This window comes from Gasterosteus aculeatus, chromosome 12 (assembly GCF_964276395.1).
Source record: "Gasterosteus aculeatus chromosome 12, fGasAcu3.hap1.1, whole genome shotgun sequence".
Lineage (NCBI taxonomy): Eukaryota > Metazoa > Chordata > Actinopteri > Perciformes > Gasterosteidae > Gasterosteus > Gasterosteus aculeatus.
Genome location: NC_135700.1, coordinates 7,317,971 through 7,328,923, shown reverse-complemented (window position 1 = coordinate 7,328,923; position 10,953 = coordinate 7,317,971). Strand labels below are relative to the sequence as shown.

At 48.3% G+C, this 10,953-nt stretch overlaps 1 protein-coding gene across 1 annotated transcript; it reads right to left on the bottom strand.

The window, feature by feature from the left end:
* Positions 1–240: 240 nt before the first annotated feature.
* whamm (WASP homolog associated with actin, golgi membranes and microtubules) lies at positions 241–10,357 on the bottom strand. Its single transcript, XM_040169304.2, has 11 exons — positions 9,689–10,357; positions 8,463–8,636; positions 7,938–8,088; positions 7,488–7,657; positions 5,115–5,322; positions 3,611–3,795; positions 3,442–3,528; positions 3,237–3,332; positions 2,143–2,527; positions 1,564–1,706; positions 241–1,169 (listed from the first exon to the last, which is right to left on the bottom strand). The coding sequence occupies exons 1-11, from the start codon at positions 10,262–10,264 to the stop codon at positions 1,011–1,013; spliced, it is 2,334 nt and encodes a 777-aa protein (XP_040025238.2). The 5' UTR covers positions 10,265–10,357; the 3' UTR covers positions 241–1,010.
* Positions 10,358–10,953: the final 596 nt, after the last annotated feature.

Genomic DNA, 10,953 nt, shown 5'->3' with positions numbered 1-10,953 from the left:
TTCGGGGGAGCGTGCACAACGAAACTCTGCTAGCAGCTTCCGCCGAGCTGAATGAACACAATCACAACCGGGCCGCGATGGACGTCACGTCGTGTTCCATTCATCGCCATAGTCGCCGTCATCAGGTGGCCGACGGAATGTGGCCCCGCCCCCGTCCTCCCACCGGCCCGAACCGGTGGAACACAACGAGCAAACCACAGGAAAACATCATCTTCCAACAGATGAATCACCAACAAACTGTTCATGAGCCAATGTGTCTTCATTTATTATTAAAACACAGCAGTTGAAGTGTGTTTCAGCCGCAGCGAACCGGATCAAGTTTCATATCTCAATACATCATAGCTTTGTCTCCTTGGTTAAGTGCTCTGTGTCGTATAAGTGTTATCAGGGAAAAAGAAACTTCACTTCATTTGTCACGGCATCACACAGGAAAACAAACAAACAACGGATGACGCATAAAATACGCCCCGAAAGAGCCTCACACATTCCCGTCATTCCAACACGAGGAGGAAAAACGGGACCAGGAGGACAGTGCATGAAACCTGTAACGCAAACAGTGACGTGGACTTTAAACGTGTTGCCTGCAAATCATTCACACCGCTGCACTTCAGGACACAACTCTTCTCTTTGTTTAGTAACAAAATGCAAAAAACTACAAAACTCAAAACTACAAAACGCGGTTGTGTAGCGCGATCGTCTCTCAGGCTGTGTGACTCTCACGAAAGGCCTTCAAATGGCGACTTTAAAGAAGTGGCATCTGTTCTACAGCAATGCTGCTTCTTCTCGATGAAGCGCTGGAGCGCCTCATGCGCACAGGTGGGGATTTTCGAGAAAAAAAAAACAGCCATGGATTTGGATGCGTTACAACTTCTCGGTGCTATTTTGAAGACTGCAATGTTTACGTGAGAAGAGGCGTAATCCCATCGCAGCAACCTAAGCTGACGCTCAGAAGCGTAAAAGATCATTCATTGCTGTGTGTATGTGGGGACAGGGAGGGGGAGGAGGGGTCCTCAGCTGTCCCAGTCTGTACTCTGCGTCTCGTCGTCTCCTCTGTCGTCTTCGTCGTCAGAATCCGCCGCCACCTTCTTCATCCTCATCATGGCGGCTTTGATGCTGCGCTCCAGCTCGTTGTCGCCGCTGCCGTGGAGTTCTGCCCGAGCGGGAACCATCTAGAACACGAGCAGAGTCCCGTCACTCCCGCTCAACATTGCACAGTGCTCTTAGATGTGTCTTTGATCTCTTCTCATGCGGTTATTTTAGACTTAATCGGAAAGCACAGGTGTAACTGATGAGAACATTCGTGGTGGCTCGGTTCCATGTAGGGCTGCACGCACAGCACGAGGAACACAAGCAGCTAAATGGATCACAGCCACAGTGTGATGAACACACAAAACAATTCTCCACTGAAACTTACTTGTTGGCTGAGAGAGACACACACACACACACACACACACACACACACACACACACACACACACACACACACTCACACACACTATCTGCTGCTCGTCAGGCAAGTCAATCGAGCTTTAGGCTGCTGCACGTTCTCGTGGATCATCTCACCTTCTTCAAGGCGACTCCCTGTCGGATAGCCGTCATCAGACTGGTCCTCGTGTCCCCGGCGGGGGGCGTGGCCCCGGGAGCGGGCGCCTTCCGAAGCTGAATCTGTCCTCGCTGCAATGAGGCCAACACCTTGTCCATCGTTCCTACGGCGATAACACAACGAAGGCAAAGGACAGAAGCTGCGTTAGTAAGAACAATGATGGAGCATCTTAAACATTTTCCCCACGCAAAGCAGATTCCACCTCCTTTTTTTTTTTTTACAACAGCTTCCCCGCGAATGACCTTCCTCTTACAAAAGCTCAGACAACATGGGTTGGACGTTGCAGTCTCCCTGCAGCGGAGAGCGAGCATCAGCAGGAACACAACTGAGGTAAAATGCCTCCTCCGGCCTCATGGGGCAAGATGGGAATTCAGGACAGAACACCATGTACGGACACACACACACACACACACACACGCACTAACATCACACACGCTCCTTCCCTGCAGTCTGACAGATCCACACATTTTTTCTAAATCCACCAGAAGGACAACAACATTCTTGTGTCTGTTTATCACGGGCAGATGAATGCGTTTCACCTATATTCTGTGTCAGCGTGTTCTTGGCTGGAAAAGGAGGGTCCTCTTTTTCTCTGAGAGGCATCGGTGAGTCTTTGGGGACAGGTGGGGGAGGCATGGCGGGAGGCAGTGGTGGTGGAGGCGGCGGGGGAGGCGGTGGAGGGGGAGGCGGAGGTGCAGTAGGGCAGGTTGTTGTTGGAGGTGGCGTTGCAGAGAAGATGTGGACCGGGATGTCCTCAGGCTGCTGCTTTCTGGCCGTTTTGTTGCGTCTGGGTGCGGGACGGACGGAGGGCGGCGGCCCTCCAGGGGGGCCGAGGCTGATGATGGACAGCGGCTGGGAGGGACACGGCACTTCTGCAGGAGACATCTGCGAGTGAGTCTTCAGGATGAACTGGCCCGGTCGCTTCTTGAAAAAGAGAAGAGGCAGAAAGTCGCTTTAAGGAATCTGACATCGTCTCGTCCAACGTTCTGAGTTAAAACGACGGGGACACATGAGGACACTCGCCCACTCTTTTGTGTCTTCTTTCGCTCCACATAAGTCTCACACTGTATTGAGTTTAACCAGAAGCGACAGAGAGAATGTGCACAAAATCCCAACCTCCTCCAGTTGGATCAATAATTCAAACATTATAAGTTGAAAGTTTTATGCAAAGGTGACGCTACATGAAAGCTTAAGGGAAAACCAGAGTCATCCCGGGGGGACCGGGACAGTCCGTACAGAATGTCTCCAAAGAGTTCGGATGAGATATTTCAAACCAAACCACAAAAGCCCCTGTTCCTAAACAAACAAACATTTTACCACCGTGTCGCTTTCCTCTCTGGTAAAACCCTCGTCCTGGTGAAAAGAAAGGCGGGAAAAGGGAGAAGAGACAGCGGGATGTGACAAGCAACACATGTCCTCATCAAAGCAGCGACATCACGGCTTTGTGGCACGCGCAGACGCGACCTTTCCCCCCTGAGTCCAGTAATTAACGAGTGAATTTTGATTTGAAAGCTGCTGAATTAAGCGTGCATAAAGCTGGGGGGTTGGGGGGAGAACGGGGGGTCTCTGGGGTCTTATTAGCAGAAGAAGCTGCAGTGGGAAGGTCGCGCGGAGCACAGCCAGCGAGCCTGACCTCTCTAAAGGAGCGTAATCTGCTCAGCGTCTTCTCCCGCTCCTCGTCCACCCACTGTTTCCTCCTCTGCTCCTCCTCCTTCCTCTTCTCCCGTTTCTGCAGACGACAGGGGGGGAGACAGCCGAGGGCGTTAACAGTCGCAGAACTGGTTTCATTCGCGGCTCCTGCCCACCTTCGGGGTTGTCTCGTCGCCGTGGAGACCTACCAGGTGGACGTGATGATGCTGGTTGAAGAGGATGGAGCTCTGCTTGGCGGGAAGCTGCTTCTGCTCATTGGCCTCGATGCACTGATCCTAAACCCACAGATGTGACTTTATCAATACCTTAAAAACGTGTACAAAACCATTATGTATGATGTGGCGGAGAGAGGCTCACCTTTTTGTTGCGGAGATAAGCGCGCCGGGCACAGATTCTGCCTCTCTTGGTCTCCAAAGCCTGCAGGCTTCTTTTGAGATGACTGACAGCCGGAGGGTCGGCTTGCTGAACACCGGTGTGGACCAAGCTCTGCAGCTCCTCCGCGTCCTCGCACACGTCGTAGTACACCACCTCGTCCTTCAACTCTGCCGCACAAAGCCACTCCGATCACTCAAAGCTCCCCAGAAGCTCTCGTGTCAGCTCAAACGAGTGCCCGTCTGACATCGGCACTTTCCATTCGCTATCCAACAGGGAGGACATGACGCTTCGGGTGTTATTCTGGTATTGAATTCGGCGGGACGTCAACAAGGCTTTGGTGCTAGACTTGATTATGCAACCACATGTCAGCAGGAAGCCAGGTTTCCTCTTTGAGATTTCAAGCCGTTTTTCAAAGGTTTTGCATGACAAAGAGGAATTTCAGAGCAAGTACCGATGCAGCAGCATGATATTAACTGAATACCATTAAGTATTAAAGGAGAGACTTCATTATTGAACAGCTGTATTCAAATTGGAAACATCTCTTTCTTTTGTGAATATGGTTACACGAATACAATAGAGCAGGTGACCTGCATATTGACCTGTGTCGGTTGTGTGATAAAGTAATGAGATCTCGAAGAACATCATTTATATATTCCAACAAGGGCATTGGAAATAAACGTCGTCCAGGGGATCTAAGCGACAGTATAAACTTTGAACTCTATTGAAAAGCTTGACACACTTCGCATTCGCCTTTGACATGACACATCTCATATTATTTTCCCTCCTCCTGCTTTCTTTACCGAGCAGTTAAGAGGAAACCTTCCCCGCGCTTTGGTTGTGGAAATGAACCTTGAAAGAGGCAAAGCGACAGACAGACACACAGCATGTACAGTACATACACACCACACCTCCCTGGTCCCAGGAGGCGCAATTAGGGGAATATTTACATGCACCAAATATTCCCCCAAAGTAAAGCCTGTGCACAAGTGACCAGAAAAACAGAAACCCCTGAATATCATAATGTAGCCGTATACATTGGTTGTGTGATGAGCACGTGAAACATGGTGGAACATGTGATATTTATCCCTAGCCGACACTGTTTCGGGGAGGTGTTGGTTCAACACTGTGTGATCGCAGGGCTTGTTTATGGCAAAGGTCAAAAGCTGCTGTGTTTACAATAACACACGTTCCCCCCAAGTGTTCAGGCACAGAAAGCACGTTTGTGATGGGATTCTGTGAACCGTCTCACAGTGTGAGGCGACCGTGAGCCTGTTTCCTATTTAACGGCGGGGTTTTGTATTTATAGCTGCTGGTGTTACACTTTCCTCCAAAGGAGGTGGTGTCACTCAGTGATTTGTGCATCTCCAAGTCGATGTCGCTACAGTGTTCTAAAGTGAACGGCGAGGACACCCCTTTCTCGGCGATCCCGTTTCCTGTGGAGCGGAAGCAGCGCACAGTTCTGCGCTCGGCGCCGTGTGTCTTGTACCTTTGATCTGCCGTCGCACCGTGTCGATCTGAGCCACCAGCAGCTGCTCCTCATTCCTCAGGACCTCGAACTTGGTGTCGTACAGCTCTAGTTGCGCTTCGTAGAATTTCAGCTCCAGCTGGTCCACCGTCTCCTGCTGCGGGCCGTCCTCACGCGCAGACCTGCAACCAGTTCCCTGGCTCCTGACTGCGGCAGAGAGGCCGCCCAGCTGCACCACAACAGACACATTTGAAAAGGATCACACTTTGCGTATTGCAGCCTAATGAGGGCGGGACTGTGCAGACTCATGGCTGACCTTCTGGTGAATACATGCCATACATTTGAATTGAATCAGCTGCTGCTTTCCATTCTTTCCTTCTCTTCCCTTGGGGTCGCGTGTGGGTCTGTGAGTGACCCTTTGAGTGCACCTTTGTGTCTGTCCACAGGTGAAATTTTTTTTGGAGTATTTGATACTCAGAGATTTGTTTGTTGCATTATCCCCCAATAATGCAAAAAACAAACCGAAGAGGGAAAAAGTGTTTACCGCGCCTCGCCGTAATTGTAGCAACCTCCTATCTCATACTGATGGACTTTGCCTTCTCTCAGATTATGGAGAAGAAACACATTATGCAAAGGACACCAACATCTACAGAACTATATCTCCAGGGGACTATAATCCCACACACGGGTTTAATGCGTTGAACAAATAAACACCTGGATGTGCCAGAACTTTCTTGACGGTCATCTGTCTGTATATGTAATCTAGGTGGCGTTGTGGATTTGGACTTTCTGAACAGCCATGTAGACCATTACAAAATCAGCCTACTATCACATAAGGAATATATCAAGGGTTACAGGATTTATGTCTCAACACTTTGGACTTTTTGGAAAAAACTTGTCCATGCATTCATCGTCAGTAGACTGGACTGCTGTAAAGGTGCGATCACATGTCGGTAAAACGAACGCTGCAGGTCGAGTCCTCACTAAGACCAGGAAAGTGGGTCACATCACTCCACTTCTGAGGTCTTTGGCTTCCTGTCCAACAAAGGATTGACTTTAAAATCCTGCCGTTTATAAAGCCCTGAATGGTTTAGGGCCAGAAAACATGTTTGACCTTCTGCCGCCCCACGAACCCGTCCCGACCTCTCGGGTCGTCTGGGACGTTCACAGAGTCGGGACCAAAAATGGAGAAGCAGCCCGAGTTATTCTGCTGCACATATCCGGAACAAACGCCCAGACAGCTGCAGGTCTGCTGAGACTCTCAGCTGCTTCAAATTAAGACGGAAGACTTTTCGGTTTGCTGCTTCAATGCAACCAGATTCAAAGGCCTGTACTTCTGAAATGTACTACTGTCTATTTGATAAACTGCACTGCAACTTGTATTCTAAATGTGGGCTAAGCGTGGGGCTGAAGGCCTCTTTAACCCCCGACCAACTCCCGTCCAGCAGACCCCCGTTCTGACTGCTCCCGAGAGATCCGGCAGTTCAAAATAAGCGCTAATGTTTTGGTTTTAAAGCCGCGTTGAATGATCAAGGCTAAAAGTCAGGCAGCTGTTTAGTGGAAGCGATTAGTTCAGCGATTCTTATTTTCCAACCTTCTGAGACGGATTTCTTGACACGATTGCTTGTGAGAGAAGAGTTCTCCAAACAATCTCTGTTTCCAATTAGCAGGTGAAGAGCAACGGATCAGTGCTGGATAACCTCTCCAGCCAGTGTTAATCTCTGCATGTTGGCTTTCACACTCTGATGAAATGTGCTGAAACTAACAGTCACCCGCAAGGTAGGACAGTAATGTTAAGTATGCCTGAAATGAAGTGAATGACCTTACTCATTCAAAGCAGACACGTCTCCTCAAAATCTCTCATGAAAATAGATCAAATGTGTATAAAATGCACACAAAGTGTGAATAGATTATATATACATATAGTGGTCTGGTTTGGATTTCACAGAGGTAGATGCCCTGTGCGTTTAGTCACGTGAATAATGCAGCCACATGGAGGTCAAAGTGCTGAGGTTCTCTCCCTTGTTTTACAACGCTACAAATGTTATTTGCTGCTGTTTACCCCAAATACCCCTCTGTCCCCACCCTCGTACTCAGAGGAATGCATCTGCAGCAGCTGACACGTTCAGAATATCTACGTATATAGACACGGACCCACTGACCCACGCAGCTTTTTTTAGGGCGTATCTCTGTTTTCACAGGCTTCATAAACAGATCAAAGGGAATATAAGTGAGACTGGAATATAAGTGAAGGATCCACTGTGTCACGTCCCATCTGACTTAACACCATTACAAAAGCAGAGATAACGACTTATTAAACTAAACTAAAGCTGACTAAATACAGAACCACTAGAAAGGTTGGGGGGTGTTAATAGAAACAAATAAAGCACACACCTTTTGTCTGATGCCTGCTTTCTTGCGGTTGAGGCACATCTCTGCAGCCCTCATGTGCTGCAGCGTCTCTTTGGCCAACAGGAAGCGCAGTTTCTCCAGTCTGGGAGCTGCAGACGCCCAGGCAGCAGCTCCGAAACGACCAGCATCCTCCTCCATCTGCTTCAACATGCCTGAACACACACACACACAAGGGCATTGGATATATGTATGTGATTAAACACATGTATAAAACTAAACAAAATAGCCATGGATACTAATCTATTCAAGTCAGCCCAAAAAAAATGTACAATGTCTTTCATGGGCTTCTGCATAACATATATCATAAGTATGTTGTTAGTCTGCAGTTGAAAAACAGTGTGCAAGTCTACTGCATTTCCTGGAATGACAGATAAAACTATTTCAATAATTCATCAATGCACAAATAAGAGAAATAAACACAGTAACATCTACCAGCCAGAGCTTTTGATGTCTGTGCAAAGTAAGTGACGGTGATGTCCTGAATTGAGGCGACTGCATCGGCTGCTTTCATTCTCCACTCGTCTGCCTCCTTCTCCAGAGCTGCAATCCTCTTAGGACCCAAGTCCTCGAACTCCAAAGACTTCTGCAGAGACACAACGCAAGAAGAAAAACGGGGCCACTTAAACCCACAAATATTATACATTCAGCTTTTAGTCAAAGTTGTTAAGTGAGAAAATAAAACTGGACATTTTGCTTGAATGAGATGTAAAGATATTGAATTGTGGAAATCCCTCGATTGCTACGTGTGTAACAGTGTGATATTCCACAAGCCAATCCTTCCACTAACCAACCAGACTGTTAGAGATGCACAGGGGTACTTGGTCATAACGAGAATGTAGCATATGATACAGTGGGATGTTCTTTGGATACTTTGTTAAACATCACAATCTCTGATGAATATAGATTTAATATCAAGATGTCAAAAAGGTAGCTGCCAAAATGCATGTTTGTAATTACCAGGATCTCCATCTTGTAGAGGCAGGCCAGCTCTCTCATGTCTCTGAAAGGCTGGAGCAGGTACTGGAAGAAGGTGGTGGCCACGGTGACCAGGTCCTGGTAGGCCTCGTCCTCCTCCTCGTAGATGCTGAGCAGCGCGACCATTCGGTCTGCACTGCCATGACTCCGCAGGATCTGCAAACATGGAAGACATGCACACCTTTACCTGTATATTATATATTATATATTTACCATATATTTGTTTTTTCCAGAATGAAATGCACATTTAGACACCTTTAGACCACAGAACTTGTGTGCAGCTCGATCAATAACTGACATGCTGTCAGGTAGAGTAACGTTATGTATTTGAAGCGAGAAATAAGAAGGTTGAGATTTAATACATATTAAATACAATAATGCAACAAGCTATGGTGTCAAATCTGCTCTCTGACACGGTGTCAACAAAAGCATCACATGCTCTAATAGTTCTAACAGGTATTTATCTGATTGCATTAGCTCGTGGTGATGTACACATGGTGTTTATGTTTTACTTTCTCCAGTGTCTCAAATCTCTGGGCTTTAGAAATGGAGACGTTGGCTGTCATGATACCTGCAACGCACATCTCGCCAATATTTACTTGTGTTAGATAACAATAGATAGATAGATAGAAACGTTATTAATCCCCAAGGGGGAATATGTGCGCAATAGCAAGCCGAGCGTTTGCTGTGTCATAGTAGGCTCGATTCACCACCGCGTGGTGCTGTTCCTGCTACAGAGGTTTCCCAAACTTAACTGAATCCTCCATCCTTATTATTTCATTCAAGCAAAACTAGGTGTGGTAATAATGCTCTGGCTTATGCAGGTTTGTGTCTGAGCACATCAAAGATAGAATTATGTTGTGTGTGCGTCTTGGCCCTGTGCGTTTGGCTGTGATGCACAACTAATGGTATTCTATCATCAAAACAAACATGGTCTTTGCTTTTATGGCATTTTTAGATCTATTCAGTACAGTATGTGTCAATAGTGCACACATACGACAAATAGTCCTGCTTTAAAAAGTCTACAAATTAAAAATGTAATATAGTAGTATTCGGTTGTGTCACACTAAGAGGTGTCTCTATATTGACAACGTATCAGTCTCCTGCAAGTATGATCACCACAAGTATTTGGTGCATGGCTGTTGTAGGTGTCTGCGTGTCTGTACATGACCCGGATGTGATCACCTGTGACCTGTGACCTGTCTCACCTGCCGCAGGAGGCCCTTCGCGCGGGACATCTCCTCCTGCAGGGTCTTCCTCTTGAACTCCTGCAGGTTTTCGAAGTACTCCTCCACGTCCCGCTCGTCCTGCGTGAACAGCGTGTCGAGCACGATCTCCCGCCCGCAGAGGTCGACGGCCGCGCTCAAGTATTTCTCCAGCTTCCGACACGGCGAGTCGAGGTCCCGCCGCTCGTCGTCCTCCGAAGCGGAACGCCGGTTCAGAAAGAGCACGTCCCAGATGTTTCCGTCCTCGAACTCCGACAGGTCCGGGAAGCAGCTCGCCAAGATGTCCGCCACGCACCGGAGCTGCTGGTGGACGTGTCGCAGGTCGCGCACGGAGAAGAGGCCGGCCCAGCTGGTCTGCGGGTCGCCGGGGACCCCGTCGGCCCCGCGCTTCTTCCGCTGCAGCGTCCTGTTGTGGCAGGTGACGGCGAACTTACACTCGATGACGTTCCACTGCACGATGAAGCCCAGTTTAAACGCCTCGGCCTCCTCGAATAGGTTACTTCTGACGGCCACCCAGCCCTCCAGGCTGTCCGTCCGCTCGGTCTCCACGCTGTTCATCTTGAAAAGGAGTCTTTCACTTCGGCCAAAGGGAAGCTGCTGGCTGTGTTTACAACGTCCGCCATTGGCGTGACGTAAGCCGCCTTCACGGACCTCCGTTATGTTCAGAACTGTCAAAAGACGGATCGTCGCGTTGCGCTCTCGTTGTGCTGATTAGTTATTTAGTCAGGAAATGAACTAGAGCGCCACTCCTAATGCTTATTACACTACACGTATTGACATATTGTACTTGTTCTGTTCAGCAGGTCAGTGTTGATGTTGTGGAAAAGGCCCCGGCTGTTCTATTGCCGACTGACTGAAAAGCGACGGCTTCGCCCGCATAATTATGGAGCACACGGGCGTTTGAATCACTAGTTTACGAGGAGCCCCGAAGGCACCACAACGTCCCCCAGTGTTCAACTTTGACCTTTGAATCACATGTTTGGGGAATTCCACCTCCGTACAGCAATACATCAAAGCTGTAACTGGTTTCAAGGGTTACAGTGGTTATATAACTGATGCGTATGATTAGTATGAATTTTAGGCCTATGGCTTTCTTTTTTTAATCAATAAAATACTAACTTCCAACATTGATGTTCTGCATGCCATCGACATCTGAGCAAATCCGAGTCGCGTCTATTTGTGTCCCAGCTTGTGGGTGAGAGTTGGTCTGCTCGCAGACCCGGTTGGTCGGGACGTCACTGTTGGCC